General features: G+C 39.1%; 1 protein-coding gene across 2 annotated transcripts in view; it reads left to right on the forward strand.

The window, feature by feature from the left end:
• The window catches only part of si:ch73-374l24.1 (protein kinase C alpha type), a 130,393-nt gene extending 106,720 nt beyond the window's left edge, over positions 1-23,673 (forward strand). Inside the window, exons 6-18 of one of the 2 annotated variants that reach the window (XM_034220085.1) lie at positions 6,611-6,767; positions 6,933-7,067; positions 7,899-7,992; positions 9,570-9,599; positions 12,053-12,193; positions 13,373-13,546; positions 14,136-14,227; positions 14,616-14,678; positions 15,539-15,677; positions 16,850-16,930; positions 18,308-18,415; positions 19,198-19,338; positions 21,517-23,673. In XM_034220085.1, coding sequence (XP_034075976.1) covers positions 6,611-6,767; positions 6,933-7,067; positions 7,899-7,992; positions 9,570-9,599; positions 12,053-12,193; positions 13,373-13,546; positions 14,136-14,227; positions 14,616-14,678; positions 15,539-15,677; positions 16,850-16,930; positions 18,308-18,415; positions 19,198-19,338; positions 21,517-21,681 — 1,520 coding nt within the window. In that variant the 3' untranslated portion in view covers positions 21,682-23,673. The remainder of the gene's footprint in view (positions 1-6,610; positions 6,768-6,932; positions 7,068-7,898; positions 7,993-9,569; positions 9,600-12,052; positions 12,194-13,372; positions 13,547-14,135; positions 14,228-14,615; positions 14,679-15,538; positions 15,678-16,849; positions 16,931-18,307; positions 18,416-19,197; positions 19,339-21,516) is intronic. The other variant, XM_034220086.1, reaches the window with a different exon arrangement.
• The last annotated feature ends 1,773 nt before the right edge of the window (positions 23,674-25,446 follow it).

Consider the following 25,446-nt stretch of genomic DNA (forward strand, 5'->3'; position numbering starts at 1 on the left):
TAGGAAGGTTCCTAAGCTAAATGGACTATTCGACTTCAGCCCTAGTCTTCTTCTTCTTCGTCTGCATCCTCTTGTCTCTTAGGCTCTACCTTGTTTGTTTCTTTTTTCTTTTTTTTTCACTAATTACCTCCTCCATCCTTCTCTTACTACTCTTCATGACCAACGTGTCTTGGAGCAGAAGTGACATAAACAACCTGTGGCCATGAGCAGAGGTTTATTCTTGAGGTTTAATGAAAAGAAAACATGCAATTGTCCCTGCCTACACACACACACACACACACACACACACACACACACACACACACACACATACACATACACACATAGGGGCATATGAGGATCGGTATAAAGTGAGCACACAGCGTTTACTCAGGGTGAGATTTTCTGCTCCTGACATGTTCGCCTCAGGTTTGAAGCACAGTTGAACAAGAACAAAAATGTCCGTCCCCCCCCCCCCCAACTGACAACAAATGATAGTACCTTCAGGCTTGTAGAACAAATACGCACTTAATATCTAATATTACGCTTCTTTATCATGAGGCTTTTGACAAATGTGGCAAATTCTGTATGTGTGTCTGTATCTAATTGGGTCATAGGACTTGGATAGATGAAGCAGTTACAATCATATGTCATTTATATGTCATTTATATATATCTTATATGTATTGTTTATATTTATCATTTTATTGCATATATTTATATTTCAATGTGTTGATTCACGGTTATGGAAGGTCCGTTGGAGACAAAGACATTTGTAAAATACTCAAAAATAACATTATTTATTTTATTTTTATTATTATTTTATGGTATCTTGTGTTTTTCTTAAATGTATTTAAAAGTGCTTAGTAATTGAATGTATTATTATTATTATTATTATAATTATTATTATAATTATTACATTTTTTTTATAATTCATAAAAGTGTACATTTATTATATGAGTATACATCTGAGCTTGAGAAATATATGTTTTACTTGATTGCCGTTTTGGCTGTTTATTGCTTATAGAAAGTTCACTGTAAGTGCTCAATTCATTTTTATTTTAAGGGGATTTAGGTGGAACATTACACAAACCTAAAGCATTACTTTCTAATTAAGCATGTCTCCTTTATTGAGGACCAAAGTCCTGTTGAACGAGTGTTGAACTCCTAATTGCACTTCCTTAAAAAGACCAACACCACAAATACAAAACATATGGTAATTTCCTGTGTGTGTGTGTGTGTGTGTGTGTGTGTGTGTGTGTGTGTGTGTGTGTGTGTGTGTGTGTGTGTGTGTGTGTGTGTGTGTGTGTGTGTGTGTGTGTGTGTGTGTGTGTGTGTGTGTGTGTGTGTGTGTGTGTGTGTGTGTGTGTGTGTGTGTGTGTGTGTGTGTGTGTGTGTGTGTGTGTGTGTGTGTGTGTGTGTGTGTGTGCGTGTGAGACAGTGCTCTGCGGGGATCCAACTCCTGATGGCCGTGCAGCAGCTTTTCCCCCTCAGATTATCTGGCATCCATTGGTTGCACATGGCATTGTTATGCAACAATACATTTGAATTTCAAAGCCTTTTTTGGGAGATTACTCTTTTGGCCCAGTGCAGCCTCTGCACACACCCACCCTGGCATTCAAAAGATATGTAATTTTCTCTTGCAGCACATTTGTTTTATTCAGCAGAGATACAGAAGATACAGTTAGTATGTGTGTGTTTCCTCTTGTTGGTGTGGTATCAAAGAACAGACGTGCTTTCTCTAGTTTGTATTGTAGCATTCGGTGCTAGGAAATAACCCTTCAGAGATAAACATCACTTTAGAGAAGTTATCTGAGACAATAAATATGCATTTAAGAGAAGACTTATAATTTGTCATTTATTATCTCAAAACAACAAAGGACCAAGGCTCTAAAAGTCTTATCTGCACCAGTGCACTTGTGATTTTTGTTAAAAAGCATAACATGTCCTTCTCCTATGCCCCACAACAGTTGCATGACAGCAGCAGTGCATGTTGGAAGTTTTGCTTTTCCTAAGATGCATGCTTGCTTGATGTAAACAGCAGTTCTGTTTTGAGTTATCAGACACAGGATACAAGACTGCTTTTTTCTGTTTATAGCATGTTTGTTTTCTTAACTAGTGACAACGATAAAACACATGCACAGTGTAATTGTATTGGTAACTACCTCCTATGGATGGGGAGGATCCAGAAAGCAGCTCTTGTTGTATCTAAGCAACAACAGACACCCGAGATGGTCCTTAATCACTGCTGATGATGATGTTTTATTGTGTGTGTGTGTGTGTGTGTGTGTGTGTGTGTGTGTGTGTGTGTGTGTGTGTGTGTGTGTGTGTGTGTGTATGTGTGTGTGTGTGTGTGTGTGTGTGTGTGTGTGTGTGTGTGTGTGTGTGTGTGTGTGTGTGTGAGCCTTGCTCATGCACTCACAATACCAGTCATTCGCTCCCTGTGTTTATGCATGTTTGTTTATTTGCACATGTGTGTGTGAGAGTGTTTGCCTCATTAGCGTGTTTGCAGGCATGTTGGAGTTGCTTTGGCGTTGTTTGCCGCCAGCGTTGCCATGGCAGCGACTGATGCCTTTAATGCAGCCATCGGAGGGGAGGATTTAGATGAGAACGTGGGATGCTGAGATTTTTACTTCTGTGTGTGTGTGTGTGTGTGTGTGTGTGTGTGTGTGTGTGTGTGTGTGTGTGTGTGTGTGTGTGTGTGTGTGTGTGTGTGTGTGTGTGTGTGTGTGTGTGTGTGTGTGTGTGTGTGTGTGTGTGTGGCCTAGCATTACTATACTTGTGGGGACCTAAATCTGTTTACATGGTCACATGTGGGGACTCGCCTCCCTTATGGGGACAAAATGGAGGTCCCCATGAGGGGAATCATTCATTTTAAGGTAAACACTTCAGACCGCCTTCTTCTGTCAGAGTGAGAGACCCACACTGCCCTCCACTGCATCAAACTGAAAGAGAGATTACTAAATGTCAAGTATTACTATACTACAACAAAAGTAATTTTGTTGTTTTATTTGTATCTTTCCACAAGCTTTACATAGTCTAATTTGAATGACATTGAAAGCATGATACTAATATTTTCATTCATAGTTCTGACTTAAATTCTACTTTTTTCATCTATTTTCTCTATTTTTTCTCCATTCTTCACTTATTGAAACAAATATACTGTTTGTTTTTTCCTTCAGGAACAGCTTTTTATTTATTTATTTTGCTAAAGTCTCTCACACAATCCAAAGAAAAATGCTCAAAATAGAAACTGTTCATTCGACTGCAACTAATTATTATATTATTATATCATTTGGTCTGTAAAATGTCAGAAAAAACATAAATATATATATATATACTGTTTAATGTCATAGAAGACTGAAAAACCTGCGCAAAAATGGACATTTAATAAACTACAAAAATCTAATTGGAGGCACATTTACCTTAAATTGACTCATCTATTATTGTCTACTGTTTACTCCAATAGTCTTCATTTCTATTTATCATAATTGGTATTCTGCTTGTCAGTTTCTTTTCATCATTTATAACTCTTAATCTCATTTAAGCATGTTGCTTTAAAAATCAACAGGTGTCTGTCAAAATAAATCCAATGAAATCTCACTAACAATGATCTGCAGTGTCCTTCCTTACGCTTTGCACTCAGCCCTGAAATATATATGCTTAGTTTGCCGTGGCGGACTGGCCATCGGTACCGAAGTGGGCCGGTCACTAGTTTCACTAGCACCCCCCCAATCCCCCAATCCCCCCCCGTTCAGTACGTGGCGGTACTGAAGTGGGCCGGTCAAGATTCCCGGGTTGATTTTTAGTCCCAGTCCGCCCCTGTTTGTTTGTGAGTAAACATTGCCACTGTTTTAATGAAGAACCTCAGCAAATGTGTCGGTGTGAGCGTTCACACTGACTCCCTGAAACATGAAGATTGCAGCCTTATTTCTCTCCTTGTTCACCGTGTCTGATAATATTTAATATAAGCATAGCAGAGAGTGATCCTGCTTCTACTCTCTGTTATAGTGTTATTGTGTGTCACAAACTAAAGGTGGGTTAGCCTTTCTTTCCTCTTTAAGTTATTGATTGAATCATGCCGTATGAATCTCCTATTGCTGACATTTTGCTAAGTGGGGCAGTCGGCCCATTGGTCACTTACAGTAGATGTTGTCGCCATGGTGAGGGTTCCATGCTCACGCCATCTAGCCCCCCCTACTCTTGTTGCTATGTAACAGCACTTCTTTTTTCTCTCCATTTGTGTCACACTCCTAGGTTTATGTCACGGTTTTAGTGTTGTCTGTCTGGTTATGGGTTTTGTAAGTCTGTTTTGTCTTCCTCCTTGTGTTTTGTCTGGTCCTCCTCCCTGTCGTTAGTTTCCCTGGTGTGTCTGATTGTCTCATTGTGTTCACCTGTTGCCCTTGTGTTTCTCCCTCCCCTGCCCAGCTGTGTCTTGTCCTGTGATTACCCTTCTGTGTATTTAGTCTAGTCTTCCCCTGTGTTCCATGTCGGTCCATTGTTTTCCCTCCTTGTTATTCCACGGTCCACGTTCTTTGTGCTGCTCGTTTGTTTTTTTTGGATATTTTGGATACTGCCTTTTTGACACAGCTTTTATTATTTAATAAAGCTCGCTTTTTGTTAAATTCTGCATTTGAGTCCTACTTGCTTCACCCCCTCGTAACAATTTGGCAGTTATCACACTGGGAAATGTCACGTATCCTTCACATCATCTGCACTGCTTTTACCTGGCCATGTGAGAGAGAATACGCCAAAGGGAAGGAGAGTTTAATTACCACCTGTCATGTTTTACAACTTAATTTGTGACAATGAGTCTGAGTATTTTTTCTTGTTTTTGTTGATTTGTCGTTTCATTTCAAACCTTTATTTATACAGATAAATCCCATTGATCTCTTTTTCAAGGGAGACCTGCTCAAGTAGTTCCACATGAAACATAAAAACATAAATAGAACAACAAAAGGACATCATACAGCATCATTTACATAATTATCCACATAAACAGGTACCAATAGCTTCCGATTGAGTAGCATCCAATCGAGCTTTAAAAACATTTAGTGGCACCAGATTGTTCAGTTTCCATTTAATTTGCAGACTATTCCAAGACAGAGGAGCTGCGCATCTAAAAGCTGTCTTCCCTAAGACAGTCCTAGCAGTTGGCACATTTAATAAAACCACAGCATTCGATCTCAGGCAGTAGCCACTTACAATTTTCCGTGAGATCAGGGAGCAGATATAAGATGGAAGTTTCCCTAACATGGCTTTGTATATAAAAAAGGGTTTGCTGAGCCCTTACACCCACCAGTGTTATAATGCAGTTTTCACAAGTGAACAGTTTGTTTTGCCTCGTAGCACCTGTTGTCAGCTTATGAGGTGTCTGACTTGATGAGTCATTAGTTGAGTAACTGAGGACAGAAACACTGACATGTGTCTATCTCAGGAGGACTTTGTCATGATTTGCCTGGCCCTGGTTCTTTGTCCTTTCTCACCCCCCTCAGGCCATGTACTCTCCTAACATCCTCAGAGTATCCACCTGATGGCCTCAGGCTCTCTCACCAGTTATCGGACGTCCCCTCCATCCTACACACCTGGTCCATCTTCCCTAATCAGTTCTGGCCCCCTCCTCACCTGCATCTTGTTCTGCTCTGCTCTCTCCACATATATGAGGCCACTCCCTGTGTTCCTTAGTGAATTCATCTCAAGTTGCACTGTTTTTTTTGCCTTTACGAGTTACATGTCTGCCAGTTACCTGCCTATAATCCTGCTTTCTGAATATGAGTCTTATTACTGTTCTCTTATTCCCCACTCAGTGACTATCTGTATCTACAGACCTACTGTATGGTGAAATAACAAAACTATAATATTCCCAAAGCAATTTTCAATTAAAAAAAAATCCTACAGAACTTTTTTTATTGGATTTAAATAAATAAAAAGCCAGTTTGAAGTAATGCGTTTTCTAACAAATGATAAGGTATATCACGACTTGTGATATTATATTTTTGCTGATATCCGATATATTTTCCACTCATTTTGGCCGATTGTGATTTCCCAAAAAGATTTTCGCACATGTTTCTTTCAAACTAATTGCAGACAAGTCATGAACCTTCCTATACTGTATGGGAATTAGCATACTAGCTCTCTTTGAGGCGGATTTTAAAGGCCTTATATCTGCAGACACCAAGGACGTTTCAACATCATCGTGCATGCCTCATTTTGCTTTAATAAAACGACATATGTTGAAGTGTCATTTGTATCTGTAACTTGCATTACATAATATATTTATATTTCCTTTAATTGTTTTGCCAATATGGTTTAAAAATAAACTTGCAAAGACTCAAGTTGTACCTGGGATTATTAATACACACATATAGTACACAGAGGTAATTTTGCCTGCACTGAAGCTCATATATTTTCTGTTTGCTGTTCGGCCTTGGAGTGACTCGTAGTGACTCACTCCTCTATCTCTGACTGTTTTAACCCCTGAGACAGTGTGGAGTCTCTAAATCTGACCTGTGGCTAGAGAACACACTCACATACACACACACACACACACACACACACACACACACACACACACACACACACACATACACACACTAACTTATGGTGACATGTTCACTCTTTCCATCTTCTAGTGGGCGAAGCCAGGAACCTGATTCCTATGGATCCGAATGGTTTATCGGACCCTTATGTTAAACTCAAGCTCATCCCCGACCCAAAGAACGAGACCAAACAAAAGACCAGGACCATCCGCTCCTCTCTCAACCCCTGCTGGAACGAGTCCTTCAGCTTGTAAGTCAACAAGAGTGTCTAACATGTTGTGTATGTTTATTTATGAGAAGGATGGTCATTTGGCAGTATCAAAGGAAATAGAATAAAAAGGTACAAAATGAGGGTAAATCCTAAAAAGATCACATCTCGTAACTCGTCCCCTGTCTGTGTGTTTTTCTTTTGCAGTAAGCTGAAAGCATCAGATAAGGACCGACGTCTCTCCATTGAGGTTTGGGATTGGGACAGAACCACCAGGAACGACTTCATGGGCTCCATGTCGTTTGGCGTGTCCGAGCTCATCAAAGCTCAAAACTGTGGATGGTCAGTCGCCTTCCCTCGTCCCTGTGTTGTAAATCAATCATTTATAAAAGAATTTCAAGCATGATTTTACAGAAAATAATGAATGTTAAAATGACCCTTTATTCAAACTTCGAAAGGAAGAGTTAGTGTTAGCAGTTTTTATTATATTTTAAATACAGTAAAGGTCACATTTCTGTAAAGGGCTTTCAAGGTCAAATTGTCTGTTAACGATTGGTCCTTTACAAATTACATTTTAAATCATTTTACAGTCAGAAACATAAATGGTATGCTAGAGTAAGTTAATGTGGTTCGAGCAGACTTGACACTGGCCTCCACCATCCAACCACTTTCACTATGAAACAGCCGCACATTGTGTGTAAAACAGACGTAAACACTGCTGCCTCCATTCACTCTGACAAACAGCCGCTGCCGCCGTCATTTCCTCGTCTCTCTGTCCTTGTCTGCCTGTTTTGTCTCCTACTGTTAAACACTTACACTCATATTATGTCCATGTTAGCATACCTGCTTCGACCTAGCCTAAACTGAGCCTGCTCAACAGTTGCTTTATGTTACAAAGCTTCAGGAAATATCTGTATCTCGTAAACTATTACTGTGAGTATTTATCTGCAGTATATATTCTCCAGGTCATTAGACAAGTGGCCAGAGGATGTGTTTATTAGAGATGAAGTGTAGACATGCAAACGCTCAGAGCAGGGGAATCAGCTTCTGATTATTGAAGTGGTGCACTGCACAGTTGTAAAGTGTTATGGCACAGAGGAAGAAATGAATGGGTTTAAATGGAAGCAGATCAAATATAGCTTCACTTCTTTATGTTTTTCTTCTCCACCTCAGGTACAAGTTGCTGAACCAGGAGGAGGGAGAGTATTACAACGTTCCCATCCCCGAGATGGACGACGTAAACCTGGAGCTCCTACAGAAGTTTGAGGTGAGGTCGACTGAACTACTAAGATTCAATAAAAATGTTCTTTGTCACACATGTACAAATGTATATTGTACACATTCACTTCCTGTCACCATAGAAACATCATCCTGTTCCCAGGTTCACCCTGCGGTTCAGAGAGAGAGAGATCACATCTCCTGGCATTAATAAGTGAATGGAAAAATAGGAAACTCCCCATTATGTGTATACAGTACAAGGTTACAGTCGACAAAGGAAGAGCCTTATGTAAGATGTGTAGCTGCCGTTAATAATTGATAACACTCACCCCTTTCAGTGGAAATAATAATAATGTAATCAGGAGAACAGTCTGAATGAGGTCTAGAAAGGTTTTCTGTTGTTGAAATAGCAGCTTTAATGTTGTGCTGTGTCTCCTTGCCCTAATTGGACTCTTATGTAAAGCTGTTCCAAGCAGAGGACTTCTAATAGCCAAGACTAAAACAACACAACACAGGATGTTGATTCAGGATACATTTCCATAAAAAAACAAGTATACCAACTCTACTCATTTCAGTTTTGTAATTTGAACTTTGTTATTATACAAGGCTTAAAACTAATAGTGTCCTTCTTTATGATAAATTCCAGCCATGTTGTGTTTGTTTCTTGTTTCTTGTTTTGTTTTCTTGTTTCTTGTTTGCATTTTTTATCTTATTTGTTTTAATCCTTTATAACTTACATTACAATTGTCCATACAATCTTTGCAGAACAGCACATTATTACTGTTGTATATACTGATTTTATTATTAAGTGTGTACTCGGATGAAAACAATGTTTATCAAATAATGTAACTTTGATTAAAAAAAGTAAATACAATGGTGACTGTGATACCTCCAATTTAAAGCAAGTTTTTGAGACTTAAAAACAAAACATTTTGTTGCTGTATGGACATCACAACTTATAGCTCTGTAGTAAAGTGTTTTCTTTAAAAATGTAAAACAAAATCATGTAAAAACACATGTGTTTCTTTAACCAAATCTAATAAAATATATAATGCAGGTAACTCTTGCTCTCTAGTGGGCAGCCTGTTAACTGCAGGGAGGTTTTTGTTACATCAAACCATCTGTGCTTTAAATAAAACTCATAACATCTACATATCACTAACATGCAGGTAAAAGATGGCTCATATAATAAAGCTTGCACACACATATGGATGCAAGAGAATGGGGGGGGGGGGTTTTAAGCCCACCTCTGTGTGCATTCAGGTGTTTTAATACTGAGTGTAAATGTAATCTTCTTTACAGCAGCCCTCAAGACATTTAAGTCTTGTTTTTTAATTTTCCGTTTCACTCCATAATGTGACCTTGACTTTCCTCTGAGGCTATAGCATCTTCAAGCATCTTCTGTTGCCAAGGAAACCTGGGCAAGACGCAGCGATGTAACCAGATGTGACAGAAAAATATGTACTCTGTTCTCCAGTCATGCATTTGATCATTTTATCGTTAATATAGATGAATGATTTCACCAAGATAATGACTTATCAAGCCCACGTCTGTCTGCTGTCAGCTCCCAGCTCATCATGCTAACACCAGCTAACCTTCAATAAATGAGTTTCTTCTTTCTTCTAGGCCTGCCAGTTAAATATCCACTATCTCAAGGTAGCGCTTCTGCCTGCTCCGTCTCTATTTCTTCATCACTTTTACTCACTTTAATTACCGTATTAGGATTGTTTGTGGACCTCCGTTGGGCTTCCACAAATTAATCTGATTTACTAACAAAGGCTCTCAACAGTTTATAGATGCCCAATTTGCTTTCTGTTGTACACACAATTCTGTAACTCATCACACACTTATACACCAACTCTCTTCTCCTTTCTGTCTCATGTTTAATGACAAATATGAAACTGAAGGGATTACATTTCATTCTAATATAAAGGAACAATTCAGTCCTACATTTTGAGGATGATGCATAAAATCAGCATCAGCAAGTCTGAAATTACAGGAAAAGCAGCAGCACAGAAAAAAATATGAATATAATGAATAATTAAAAAAGTGCTGCATATCCCTTTACCACACAGCATTGTTGTTAGTAAATATGTGGACTACTCCGTCCTCTGTTGGTCTTACCACCTTTTAAACTCTCACTGTGCTGTCATTGGCCAATAGAGCTTCAAAGCCGCTCCTCATTGGCTGACAGTGTGGTCCACAGTCACCCCTCTAATAGTCCTGCTTTGGTCTGGACTATAGAAGGCTGACAGGACATGAAGCATGGACGGGCACTTATGCACTGTAGCTGTCTGAATGAAAGCACACACAGGCAGGTTCCTGCTGTTGTTGGTGTGCATGCCTAATCTCCCCACACGGTGGCAGTGTTGTACTTTCCTATAACACTAGTGTGGCTGCATTGTATGTGTTTGAATTCAACTTTGTGTGGCAACTCTCACTTAAATATTCCAGCACTTTGTTTGTGTTGAAACGGGGTGATGTCGTTTTTTTGTGTGACATTTTTATGATGTGAATTGTTAGTGTTTTGTGTTGTCAAAATGACCACTAAGGGGGACAATAGAACATGATCCGCCCGACTTTTCAAGTGTCTCCTTGGGAGAAAACTTTAATACAAGACAAAATCAATAACAGCGATGTGTTTACTGGAGATATAAAACTTGACATGCACTTAAATATCTCCAGCTATACATTTGACAAATACGGATGTAAGCGCATCAGCACTTTGGTATATAAGAATGAAAAACGAGCCGTAAGCAGTTGTAAAACAAAAAGAAAAAGTATACAAAAGCAGTCCCAAAGATTTGTGTCAAGTTATTAACTCAACAGTTTATTGTAGGATGTTGGTGACGATCTGTAAACCTGACTAGTATTGCTATCCTTGATAGTGCATTTAATTGTGCCTTTTATAAGAAGAATGTAAACCTATTAGGCATCAGGGTACTGCTGGTTTTTATTCCAGCTGTCTCCTCTTAGACTTAATGAAAGCTGGGCTGCCAGTGCCAGGTGAAGCTAATGAATAAATTACTCGGTAGCAGGACCCTGGTTGACATCCTTAATGTTGACATTATTCTACTCTAAATGGATCTACAGTAAGGCGTACATGTAACCAATCAACCTCGGTCACAAATATAGAGAAATGGTTGGCGTGGCAACAGCCTCTCTGTGCCCCACTAGTTCCTGTTTTCTGTATCTGACCGAAAACAGACACCGGTTGCAGCGGCGATGGGAGCTGGAAGAATCCTAATTGCACTTTTAGTTCAAAGACGCTTGGCAGGCCAGTCATTAAAACAACAGGGAACCTTGCAATGTTGGCTCCCCCGACCAGGACTGACTGCCCACCCCACAATTGCACAAAACACCCGAGTAGAGATCCTGCTGAAATCCTTCTGTAAGGATTTCAGCAGGATTTCATGTCAGTGAGAAAAAAATAGATCAGTACGAGTAACAGTAAAGACACTTGCTTTCATTCTGATTCATGAATATGAGGCGAACCAGTTTTTGATGATGGTAAGAGATGTTAGCACCAATAGCAAATGAGAACGTTATTACTGGCAAACAGACTTGTTCATCATTTATTAAAATCTAAAGTAATAACATGCTAAGTCCAGTAGAATTATTAAATTAATAAATGTAACACTTAACCAATTTGGTGCAAAGACATGATGTATCATTTTAACTTTATTGTTATTTTTGAAATAATAATGCAGTAAATATATATGTAACACTTTATTGTGAGTTTGTCAGTGACAGCTCCAACCCATTTTATAAAAGTAAAGAAAGTATGTTTTATAATATTTTTAAAAGTTTTCCTGGTTCTTACATTATCAATTGTTAATGCTATTTCTGATTTAAATTATATAGATTAGAACTTAGAAAAACAGCAGTACAACACACAATCCTATTATGCTTAAAATCTGAAGAGCAATATTGCTAAGGAGAAAAAAACAACCAGTGATTAAGTCCTGCCTGATGTGGCAGTCTGTGACGTGAACACACACCCACATGAAGACTTAAGGCTTTATTTGTTCATGTTAAAACATCAAACTATGTAATTAAATTCCTTTTAAATTTGACTTCAATGCCATTTCCACTGTTGTACACCACAGAAAGCCAAGCTGGGCCACGGTAAGAAAGTGATCACGCCGTCAGACCACCGGAGGTTCAGCCTGCCTTCGAGTAACATGGACCGCATCCGACTGAGTGACTTCAACTTCCTGGCCCTGCTGGGGAAGGGCAGCTTCGGCAAGGTGAGAGCCGTCACAAAAACAAACTTAAAGGTCTCCTATCATACTGTTTTTCATCAATATATTATATTGTTACGTTCCCTTCTAAATCTAGGGGGGTACAAAGGGAAGTAACCACACACAAGGATGACCAAGCGTGACAAAAAAAGGAGAGAAAACCGATCTCTTAGTAACGCACCAGTCGTTTAATGACCAAAAAAGAAACACGGGCTCACCAGCCAATTTGCACAGAATTATACAGCATCGATTATAGCACGGAGCTCCCCTCCTATCAAATGGCAACACACAGGTCTGCACACATGCAGCCAGAGGAGGAAAAACGGAGAGCCCACTGCAGTCTTCCTCCGGGCCTATATGGAGGCCCTGATTAGGAATTCGGAGCACCTGGGGAGAGGCTGCACCTGGGGACAATCAGGCTGCACCTGGGGAATCAGAGGGAGAGAGAGAAACACACATACACGACCACACAAACACTACGGCACGTAACATATATATATACAAAACATGTCTCTGAAGTGTTTGGGTCGAAATACCAAACAGATCACCCATTGTAGCATCCCATAAACCCCTCTGTTTCAGCCCTGTTTCAAAAAGCTGATTCTCTGTCTTTTACTTTAGATGAAAATAAGAAGCCCCTCCCCACGCCCCTCTGAGAGATATTTGGTTAAAAGAACACAATGGTGCTCTAGGAGGAGACTCGGGTGATAAGGGGGGGGGAGGAGGTTACCTTGGTTGGTTATTGGCTAATGGTTACACAAGCCAAAAAATCGTTATGACATCATAAAGTGGCCAAAATCTGATCAGTTCATTTTCAGACAGGTTTTTATATAAATGGATCAGGACAAAAAGAGAGAGAATCTTTTTTCCTGAAACTTTCAGAATCTCTTTAAACAGAGGAGACACATGTTGATGTATAAATAAGTGACCTTTAATTTACCATCATCTGTGATTAAACTCAAGCATGTATTCCTTGTATGTGTTATTTTTACCTTCACACTAACACAGGAGCAGTTGAACAGTGTCTTACTATGGAAACATAATTTATTGATTAACTGTTTCCAACATGTTTTCTTGTTCTGTTTTTAAAGCTGTGTTAAAATACAACACACACCTTGTTTTCTGATTTAAAATCAATCATTCATTTTGCTTCCATGTGACCTTGGGTGTCTTCATCATCTGCAGGTGATGCTGGCAGAGATGAAGTCGACGGAGGAGCTGTACGCCATCAAGATCCTGAAGAAAGACGTGGTGATTCAGGATGATGACGTTGAATGTACGATGGTGGAGAAGAGGGTCCTGGCCCAGAGGGACAAACCCCCCTTCCTCACGCTGCTCCACTCCTGCTTCCAGACTGTGGTGAGTCAAAACTTCCACCAAAGTCGTGACTATTTTTAATGCATACTTTCTACACTTCTGCAGCACTGCACAGCCACACAAACAAATCTGACTTTATTCAAATGGTGCCTCTGTGCTCCCTCATCATTCTTTCAACAGCAACTATTCAATCCCTGGCATTTCACTCTTTCTACTTCCCTACAGTTATTGTCACTCTTTTTCCGGCACTCCAGCAGAGAAAATTGATACTTAGCTGAGACCAGTCTTGAATATAAAGTCTCCAGTATGACGTCAATTATGTGCGTAGACAATATGACTCAAGCAGAATTTAATAAAAACTCTATTTACTGATCAATGCATCCTGACCTATAATACAGGTATATGAGCTGACTGAGGTTTCTGTCCTGAAAGAATGAATCGGCATTTTAGTATCTCGAGGACGGCCAGGTGTAAAGACACGATACATATAAACAGAGATTTCTAAACATGTTTTTTCTTTACAAAAAATCATCCTATGTAATGCACTGATGGTTGGAGTGGGCACACTCTTTGTGTGGAATCAATTTCGAGCTGCTCTTTAGGCAATAACGTCTTTTTTATTATTATCTAGGATCGGCTGTACTTTGTGATGGAGTACATCAACGGAGGAGACCTTATGTATCATATCCAACGTATGGGCAAATTCAAGGAGCCACAGGCAGTGTAAGGCAATCTATAGTTCATTCACATGCATCTGTTTTAATAATAATCAAGTTAAACACCATGGCAGATAATATAAGCAAGCCTTGAGTTAGTGCTAATAAAGCAGCAGGATTTTACTGAAATGTTGGACCTAACATTTTATATTTTGCGGGAAAATAACTCCTTTTTAATGTATTTCTAAATTATGTAATGTTATAAGATAATATTGTAAAAGAGATGGGTAATGACATGCAACAAAGGCACGTTCAAGTTGTTATGCTTTTACCCACATTTATTAATTTATTTTTTTAGGACAAAATATTATTTTTCTTGATTTCAGCAGAACTGCTTTCTTGGCCCAAGAAAAGATGATGTAAGATATTTATTTTTCTCATTTCCGGTTCTGCAGGTTTTATGCTGCAGAGATTGCTGTGGGTTTGTTTTTCTTGCACCGAAAGGGAATCATCTACAGGTGGGTGAGTCAGAGAGAAATGTAATGGCGCACCACATTCACTCAAATCCCTTTATTGATACATATATAACAACATACACAGACTTTCTAGACAGATAGATGAGGTGAGTATAAGCAGATGAGTATGAGCAGAGTTTTTCTATTTTGTTGAGAGAGCAGAGGGTGACTAATGTAAGACAGAGAAGAAGAACAAATCTATAGGAAATGATTTTGAGCGTGAAGTGAGGAAAACAAGTTCAGACAAGCTGAATCTGAAGATATGGGAATTGAAGTAAGACATGATAAAGTAGTTTAGATATCAACTCTGACAGAAAGACTGATGGCAGAGTGAAGCAGGAGATAACAGAAAAGATGGAAACAAAGAAATGAAGAAAGGGTCAGATAAGACAGCAGGTCCTGAGAGAGATAGAACATGTAGTGTAGTGAAAAAATAGACGTGTAGATTTAACAATGCTGTGTGTTAATGCACAGCTTTGATATTCCTTTATAACTATACTAATTAGAAAGGAAAGAAAAAAAGACTAGACTAGGTCACCCAGTTCATCATCAGAACTTCAGCTTAGGAGTCACATCCATCTTTCATATCTTGCATCCTGACATTCACACTATAGTGAATTAAGGAGGGAAAAAAAAAAAAAAATGGAGACATGAAACATAAGCGCAGACACAGACTGAATAGTAAGAGCTCCGAAAAAACACACAGGGGGAAAAATGATTTCAGGCCAAGAAGTTATTGTTTGTTGTTTGTACTACTCGCTTGACTAGACAGCTGAACAATATACAACACGAATCAAAGTGGTCATAAATCAAGCCAGAAATTAAGTAAGTTCACAAATGCTCACGACCTGTCTCTGCTGCAGGGATCTGAAGCTCGACAACGTCATGCTGGACTCCGAGGGCCACATCAAAATCGCTGACTTCGGCATGTGTAAGGAGAACATGTATAATAGCATGACCACACGCACCTTCTGCGGCACCCCGGACTACATCGCACCGGAGGTGAGAAGGACAGGACTCTGATGGATTGATGCATTTGGTGTCACTGGGTCACATGACATGGAAGCTATTGAAAAATACTGAAATCATCTACTGTTAAAATATTGATGTAAAATCTACTCATGACTCATCAGTGATCCAAAAAGGTATTCAACACAAGAAATATGTATTGTGCTTTTTGTAGCATACTTCACAAATTTAGCAGAGTTGTTGAAAATAACTTTGGGTTTGTGTCAAACTGTACTTTTGTATGGTCCCTAAAGCGGAACCCTGTGATTAAGAGAAGGACAGCGCTTATATCTACGGTATCTTAATATGGTCCCATACAGAAGGCTGTCTATTCTCAGTAAGGCTCATTAAAAAAGTACTGTATTCATACACAGTAAAGAGGTGGTAGATGATGTATAAGAACATTTCTGTCGGTGTATATCCCCTCCCGACTGTCTGCACTGACTTATGAGGGGATGGAGGGAAGACCTTACTCGTGGTTTCTCACAGAACTCCAAGTGGGTATTTTTCCAGACTTTCTTGGCTCTAAATATAAATTGGAGACCACTCAACAATCTTTTTTTGTACACATGATATTGAAGACTTTATAATTAGTTAATGAGCCAGCTTGTTGTTGATAAAATAGACATCCTGGTTTCAATGTATGGTATTATAGAACAAAATGTGTGCTATTCTGACCTGGAAAGTAATTTAGAGGATAGAAAAACATCAGTATTGTCTGATTAGGTATCAGCAGAGAGACATGTGTTTAATTGGTAACCCTGTGAACTGGATACATTGCTGCATTTCTGTCTCTCTTGAAGGCGAGTGCAGCTGTTATTTCGCTCTTTGCCTCTGCATCTGCATGGTTATTATTTTGTGTAGACTGTGTGTGGGAAGGAGGTGTAGGATGGCAAATTGGATGGTGGCAGAAAGAGCCTTTGTGATAGCAGTTTAAAATAGCTGACTGTATTTAATGGCAGATTTTGTAAGAGAGAACTCTTCACTGTTTCTCATGAGATCTTTAACTCTGTGTGAGGTGTGTAGCATTTGGCAGCAGACATAAAGCCATCTTTTATTACTGAGCATGATAATGACCAAACTTGTTTGAATACATAGATGTGGTGATGTGTGCTCATGTGTAATAACTCCAAGGTTTTAATCGTGTCACTTCTTGTCTCATACAGATTATAGCATACCAGCCTTATGCAAAATCAGTGGACTGGTGGGCTTATGGAGTTCTTCTGTATGAGATGCTGGCAGGACAGGTACAATGTTTTATACTGCACTGATACTGGTTTATATGTGTGTTTGTTTTTACTGTGAATGTGTATCATGAGACTGTCTGTCTCTTGTGTACATCCTGCTTCAGGGATATTAAACTGTGTGAAACATGTGTCATCAAGATGAGAAACTACCTAAAATGGTCTGATCGGTGAAATGTTGAGACATTCACACAGACAGTACATCCTACATTTCCAGGCAACAAAAGATATGTTTCTTACTGAACATTAATGTCACATAGAAATTGGAGCAGGATTTGCTTTTCTCTAAGAGAGTGAATCCAATCCAATCATTTATATAGCACAAACAACAGAGTTGACCAAAATATGCATAAATACTGTGACGGGGTTCTATTTGTCCGTTTGAAACATAGGCTTAGTCGGTTGAATTAAGCGCCAAAACTTTATTCATAACAGCAACAAAAATATATATATACTGTTTGATGAAAGTGAAACAGTATAACTTAAATAAACAAAATCAAAAGTTACCAAATTAGGTTGTCTATCACTCATGGAGTAAACACATTCTGGCTGTTGCCTTCACTGCAACAATCTCCCGAATGAATCTTCCAGGGCCAACACCGTCCCTTTTGAACCCATAGCCCCTCCCCACAGGCTTACCGTCAACAGGTTACACAATTAACTCCAAAACCACATTGTCAACATAAATCTCTCAAACATGAGGAAACTATCCCATCAAAACATACACAGGTTAACTTCCTCTTAACACAATCATTCCCCATAATTAATAAACGCAAAATAAATAATAAATTGCATGGTTCATGACATTCTATTTAAATCACAGAAGTGATGCGCCTCCGTCTTTTCCACATTCCCTTTCACTTATGGTCGCGCTACAGAAAGGAAGGGCACAAAGGGACGTTTTAGTGATGATTTAAGGACGAACGGAAGAGAGCAGGAAATGTGTGTGTGTGTGTGTCGCGGCTGTCAGTGGCGGAGTCCGCTCTGTCACAAATACATTTAGACAAGAAGAAACTAATGTAAAAGCACCAGACAATAAAGCCATACTTATAGCCACGGACTGAAAACCCTCATGCTTGATGTACATTTATTTTTTTAAACACAACAAAATAGAAAACCCAAATTTAGAAAACAGACTGAATGCTGCAATAGAACCTACAGCTGCCAATGCAATACATACAGAGAGCTAAATCATAGTTTTATGTTATTTATGCAGTTAAATGTACCTACAATTTATCAATACATTACAAGAAAATAAACTGTACGTTATACACACAGGTTACAGCGCTCGGCTTCACACAGTGATGCTGTCAGCTCGGTTTCCTGTCAGGTTTCACAGAACAAGACTCCAGCTGTGACACATTTCATCTTTCTCTTCAGCCGCCGTTTGATGGAGAGGACGAAGACGAGCTCTTCCAGTCCATCATGGAGCACAACGTGTCCTACCCCAAGTCCATGTCTAAAGAAGCTGTGTCCATCTGCAAGGGAGTAAGTACTGTGTTAAAGTGCTTTAGGGGGGGTTATACAGCATATCACATATTTGTGAAGAGTCTAAGGTCATTTTAACTGGAGATATGTTCAACAGCTGATTAAATACTTTGATGCCATTAATTGTTATTCAGTTTGTTATTTCTTAAGAAAAAACATGCCGAGCCATACATGTGTTCAGTTGACATGTAAACCATTTCTGCACAAACAAAATACCTAGTTCCCATTTGTATTCACTGTAAGAAATGTTCAGCATTATTGGTCCTTTATTTAGCAGGCACCTGTTTCCTCTCACCTAGGAAACATGTTTTTGGCATCATAACAGTGAAGCGTCAAGACATTTATTTAAGGAAATGTTTTTTCAACGTTTACACTCCAGAGATGATTCAATTAACATTCAAGCTCAGTCTGATCAAGTATTTTAATAACGTACCCGCCTTCATTTATTACGATATTAAAGCCGGGATGCCATGAGAAATGTCATTTATCTTCTCAGAGCTGGGGACAAAAGCGATATCCCTGATCATTATTGTTTGCTTCATGGTCAAAATGAAAAGTGGAAATCAGAAATCGAGCTATAAAAAGGCAGTTTAATTTCCTGCTGCTATTTAAAGCGTAGAGCATCAGTGTGGCTCTGCACAATGTTTACGGTGTGATAAAGTAATATAACGCAGAAGAAGGGAAAGGAAAGTGAATTGCTGATATACAAGCGTCACACTTGCATTTTCCTCGTGCTGCTGGCTGTCACTTCTTCTTATCCCATCTCTTCTGGCTGCCTCCAGCTGATGACCAAGCACCCGTCAAAGCGTCTGGGCGGTGGTCCCGAGGGGGAGAGGGACATCAGGGAGCAGGCCTTCTTCAGACGCATCGACTGGGACCGCCTGGCAAACAGAGAGATCCAGCCGCCATTCAAACCCAAAGTGGTGAGTGTGACATCATTCAGTTCAGCTAAAGAAGGGGTGTCCAAACTTTTTTCACCGAGGGCCAAATACAGAAAAATATACGAAGGGCTGGACTACTTTCTAGAGGTGAGGTTTATAGCCTCATAAGTTAAGTTATAAGTCAGCAAAGTCAATCAAATGTAGGTCAATTATTCTTAATCAGCCTAAATCACAGCTCTCCATAGGGTTTCAATTATTTTGTTTTCAGCTCATTCCTTAAAACAGAAGCCTCAGATTGATTATCATAAGAGGAAATATGAAAGGTATATTTCAAGCTTGTTATATAAATAAGTCATTGGGCTGTTTTCTTATCAACTTAGATTTGTTAGAACATTTATTTCAACTTTAATTGACTGAATTTATTTGAAAAGTGGGCTCATTAACAAATGAATACTACTGTATAATATCTGTTTTTATATATATATATGTAAGAAGTACAATACAAGACAAGCACAAGTTTCATTTGAGGGCCATACTGCATTATAACTTTTTGAATTTGCTGAGGGCCGATTCAAAATGGTCCGCGGGCCGCATTTGGCCCCTGGGCCGTAGTTTGGATACCCCTGAGTTAGACAAGTATCTAAAGGTTTCAGCCTTTTTAAAACAAATGTACCTTTTTGGAAATCCCCAGACATTAGTTCATGTCTGAGCTGTAGTAGAGGAGCACATGTTTTATTTAAAAACACTAACTTTGGCAGACACTGTTCTCCTATTAGCTTTACTGACATTAAAATAGATTCATAAATGGATCCCTTTGGAGCTAGCACAGAAAGAAAGAATATTATTATCAGCATACGAAACACCAAAAACGTTTTCTCTGTGGCAGCAATTTACATTTTTAGTTGACATTTTCGAAGCAGTGAGATTATTGGACAACAACATTGTTTGAAAGAGCCCCTGTTGTTGTTCATAGTATTACTTGGCATTTCTCTGCTGCTTCCCATTGGCTATGGTGTTCCTTGAATTCATGAATTTATTCTGGCCACACACACTCCAACAAAATGTATTGAGCTTTGATAACAAAGAACGAGACAAACAAGCAGGTCTTAAACATGATGATTTATTCAATAGATCATTTCCATCAACTTTAAGCTCACTTTTCCATCAGCAATGAAGGGCCATTAGATATTTTCAGACCCACAAATATACGTTGGATGACGATAGAAACTAAAAATAGCAAATCACCAGGACCAAAACACTCTTGAATGCATTGCAGTTGAAGAATTTAAGTACTTCCTCTGAGAGTCTTTAAGTGTGTTTGCATGAATGCGTGCACATTGTATATCTGCGTCCCATTCACCCAGTGTGATGGTTTCATGCAGCCAGCAGGGCTTGAGGTAGGGTCCCAGCTGCAGTCACCAGCCTGACACTTGCCCCCCCCGCCCCAGACACCCAAATCTCCGCCTGTCACCACAAAACACACACTCTTTTTCAGTTTGTGGACCCCCGCATACTCCTCTCTGCCCACTGTGCCCGAAGCAACACCCGAGGATTATAAATAGCTCTCTAATGGCAGAGTTCCCTTTGCTTTCACACAAGGGCCACATGGCTGCATGGCTGCACAGCGGAAGTATCCGTCTCCACTCACAAAGGGGGGGAAGGAAAACATTGCTAAAAGAGGATCCATCCACTCAGGAGGTCTTCGCGTGGTGTAGCACATTTGTGAGCGTCATTAATTGGCCTGAAGGGACTAGCAAACAAAAGACCCTTCTGAGGCTTTCTGTGATATTACCATCTCTGGATATTACAGCTGGAAATGCCTGACATTCTTGCTCCCCTGAAATCACCACAGATTTTGTTTTTGAATGAATTATTCTAAAGCATTTTGTCTCGTTATCTTGTAAAAGCGTGATGACTATGCTGCTACTGTGCATGTCACTGAATATGTTATATATATTCAGCTGGAGACACATGACAGCCTCAAGCTGATGACCTCCACTGTGCATGCTTAGGGTTAGGACCTGATCTAATTACAACTTCTGCCTGGCTACACATCAGGCTTCGACATTGTCATGCACCACCTTCCCTCTGGGAGCGAGAGGGCAGCTTTCTATTAAAAGACTTGAGAGGAAATGTCGTTTGATCATGAACCCACAGTGCAGTTTTTGTAGTGTTTTATAGCAATACTATCCACATCTGATCTCCTTTGATCTCTTTCAGGGCGGCAAAGGAGCAGAAAACTTCGACAAGTTTTTCACACGCACACAGCCCATGCTGACCCCTCCCGACCAGCTGGTCATCGCCAACATCGACCAGAGCGAGTTCGCAGGCTTCTCCTTTATTAACCCTCAGTTCATCCATCCATCGCTGCACAGCGTGGTATGAGGAGAGAGCGGAAAGACAACACGAAAGCATGGACTGTCGCTGACTACAGGATCCTTCCAAACTCTACAAAAACAATCCCGCCGTCAAAAGACTCTCATTATCCTCTACAGTGTTCTGTCTGCTGGTTATCAATATGTGTGAAGAAGTGACTGAGAGCGGAGCAAAGTGTTGAAGAAAAAGAGCACTGATATTTTCTTTCCCTTAACATCTCATATAATATGTTCTTAAATCAAATCTCTATCTGTGTTTATCCGAACCTGCAGCCTTTTATTCTTGTGTATGAATGTGTGTATACGAGTTACTCGGTTCCTTTCTTATGTTCCCCGTCTTAACTACGCAACAAGCTGCAATGCACGACAAGAACGGAACACATTTTTCTGCTCTGTCCCGGCTTTATCTACTTCTGAACCGCTACACGTGTATTTTATATTTATATACTTAAAAAAAAGAGGTATTAGCCTATACTGTTACATGAGTGCCAAAGGAAAGGTGGGAAGTAATCATTTCTATTGCAGTTCTTGAAGTCATCATGATGTTTTCCCCCTCCAGTCCCCACGCACTAAAACCCCTAAACAGGGCATGTTCCTTTTTGTTGTTTTGTACGACGTGGAGCTATAGCTATAACTTAACATAGATAACCAGGAACACATTCTGCTTATGCTTACAGTTGCAAGCTGTCTAGGCCTTTTTAATGCAGTTCAGTAGGGTCAGAAAACTGTGGATCAAAGAGACAATGTTTTAAAGTATAAAGATGCTATTTCTATATGCACAAAGCAGATCTCTGTTGCATGCTTACTTTTCTGACTCTGTGTGAGCAGTAGACTAGGATGCAGTACACGTCTGGTATCATTGTAAAGTTTAGTATTATGCTATAAACTATGTTAATATATACTTGTTGTATGTTTTAAAAAGTCTTATTCTGGTTTGTAATTGTTAATCAGAAACAAGGTTTTCTTCCCGTTTTATGTCAAGAGAAAAACCCCTCTATTCTATTGTATGTCAACCTTTTTTTTGTTTTGTAAATATGTTTCAAAAAGAGAAGTTACTTGCAGATTTTATACTACGAACTGAATGTGCTTTTACTACCATAGACAAGTTTGAACATTTCTATGTTTAGAGTACCCCTAAGAAGAGTATATCTATAATGTTTGGCTGAATCTTTGGTAGCTTCGGTATCAGCAAACCTTGTATTTCCACTATTTATCCATCGTTTTCTACTACTCAGTGTCATGGCGAATATGCAGCACCTACTGTGCGTGAAACAGTTGAATGCCCTCTTGCCTTGGTCGTCTCAGGGCCGACTCCTTCTGTAACAAATTTAAAACAGAGCAACGGTACGAGGATTTCAGAGCCCTCTGTGGCTGAAACATGTCTTCTCTAACTTGTATAAATTGTGTGCATGCGTGAGGCGAGATCTAAGCATGAGAAAGACCCCTGCATGGAGCATGGAGTTTCCCCACCTTGTTGCACAGAATAAGACAAACCAACAAGCATTGTGCTCTTCTCTTTTCCTCCCACCCAGTGTCATGAAGTCTGACAAAACAAGACTAATATGTGTAAATGCTTCTGTTGGCTTTTTGTTTACTGGTGCCAACCCTGAGTCCTTTTGTTCCCGGACATTTTTATTAGGCTAGGCACACAATGATACAAGTAATGTTTCATAAAACTGCCAAATTGACTCTTAACCCCTAAATTAGTTGCTGAACATGTAGACTGATGTCGCAGCTGTCACATCCGGACCGAAATGTAAGGTTAAGAGAAAACTGAATGTTTACATGTCTCACATTGAGAATCTTTATCGGAGCAGAGGAAAACACAAACAAACGTTGGACCCACGGCAGAGATAATCACACGTCAGGGTACAGTACCACTACAGTTAGAGCCACAGGGAACTTTCTATGTGTTTCCTTCCACTGCCCCTGCTTTTGTTAACCTGATTCTTTGTTCCTCTGTGTGTGGTATGATGGATACTGTGTATTAATAAAGTATGAAAAAGATGAACCTGCTCTGCCTAAATCGTTTCACTTCAGCTTCACTTCTGAAGTGTGGATTGATGTCTATATTATTGTTCTATAAAGATATTGAGGTTTTTAGTTAACATCCAATATTTGATATGTAATATTATTTCAGAGTAACAAGGTGTTATTGTTAATATTCTGGCAGTTATTTGTGAAAAAAATAATGTGTCAACAATTTAGTGTGCAAAATGTCATATTTGACCTGCTGGATAGAATAAATACAGAATAAGTACCGTCTGCAGAGTGCATTGGTGTTAAATTACCATGAGGTATTAAGAGACTACGCAGCCAATGTTTTTACTGAACTTAAATCATTTGTGAAATTAGCTAAATATTTTATGAAAATGCCACTGTGTTGTTTATATTATAAGGTTATGTAACTGTCTGTAGGTAAACAAAGGAATAGACATTGACTTTAAGAAATGTAAAAAAAGACAGCAAATTTTAGAAAATAAAATCAACATTTTATTCCAATCTTACAAATTATTGACTTCTTGTTTAAAACACACAAAATGGAAATATGTCGACTAACTTATTACTAGCTTATTGACTTAAAATAATGATAATGTACAGGTCATGACACACATTTACTTATGGTGCCAAAAATCAAGTAAATTAAGAAGTTTACATCATGACGGTCCCAAGTTATAAAAATACAAAATAAAAAGCTTTCTATACTGTATGTAACAATATGACTAAGTGTTGCTTATTGCCACATCAGTCATTATGAGTCTTGTTTGAGAGAATATTTCAATATTCACTCATTTTAAGCTCCGTTTTGGTCTTCACCAACTCCTGAGAGAAACATCCGGCTCTTTAGTTGTTCATGCTCCAGCTGGTCCTTTCATTTGTCCTTCTCCTTTGTACATCAGCTATTTATACCTTTTGTTTTGTGCTAAAGACCACTGCCTTTTGGGGCTGAAAATGGTGCCATAAAAGCAGTGGGTGAACAAACATTAAAACTTTACAATGAGAATTATTCTCTGTAGGCTCATAGCTAGAAGTGACCCGTTTTCAGAATGTTTACACAGTAAAAATTAAAAATACTAATGTAACCAAAACATTATGTTCACATGTAGTCACCTCTTTACTCTTAACATGCCACATACAGGTCAAAGTTGAAAATCACTTGGCAAAAATGTTTGATAACGCTGTTTATATATGCTAGTATGTCCTGAAAAAAAGGTAGTTCACCCCAAGATCACATTATTCATTTCAGAAATGCAGATTGTTTTGAGTTACAGTACAGTAGCTATTCAGAACAGAGGTGATATCAGAACTTCACCCCTCTCTAGTTTCATTTTTTGTATTAACTTTCCAAAGTTTCAACTTTTGTTCCTTCTAAATCATTTCACAGAACTGGGAAGTAGAACCGTTTCACAGTTACAGTCAAACTGACTAACACTACATCTGAACGCTGCATGAAAAATGTCACAATCAGTTTATAATGATAGACTTGAAAGTATACGCGAGCTCTATTAAAAAGAGATATAGTACTACTACTCAGATGACAGTAATAAAATACTTTAAAATAAAGAAATAAGCCCATTCAAACAACATGGAAGTAAATCTGAAGAAGCTGAACAAATGTCAAAAACACTTTTTCATTTACAAAATGGTATTCTGTTTTAAACAGCAACTTTTGGGTCAGTCCAGGATGGTTCCTCTGGTCACAAACTTCCAAGTAGGGCTGAAACTAACTATTCCTCATTGTTGATGAATCATGGTCTCGAAATGTCAGAAAATT

This window comes from Gymnodraco acuticeps, unplaced genomic scaffold (assembly GCF_902827175.1).
Source record: "Gymnodraco acuticeps unplaced genomic scaffold, fGymAcu1.1, whole genome shotgun sequence".
Lineage (NCBI taxonomy): Eukaryota > Metazoa > Chordata > Actinopteri > Perciformes > Bathydraconidae > Gymnodraco > Gymnodraco acuticeps.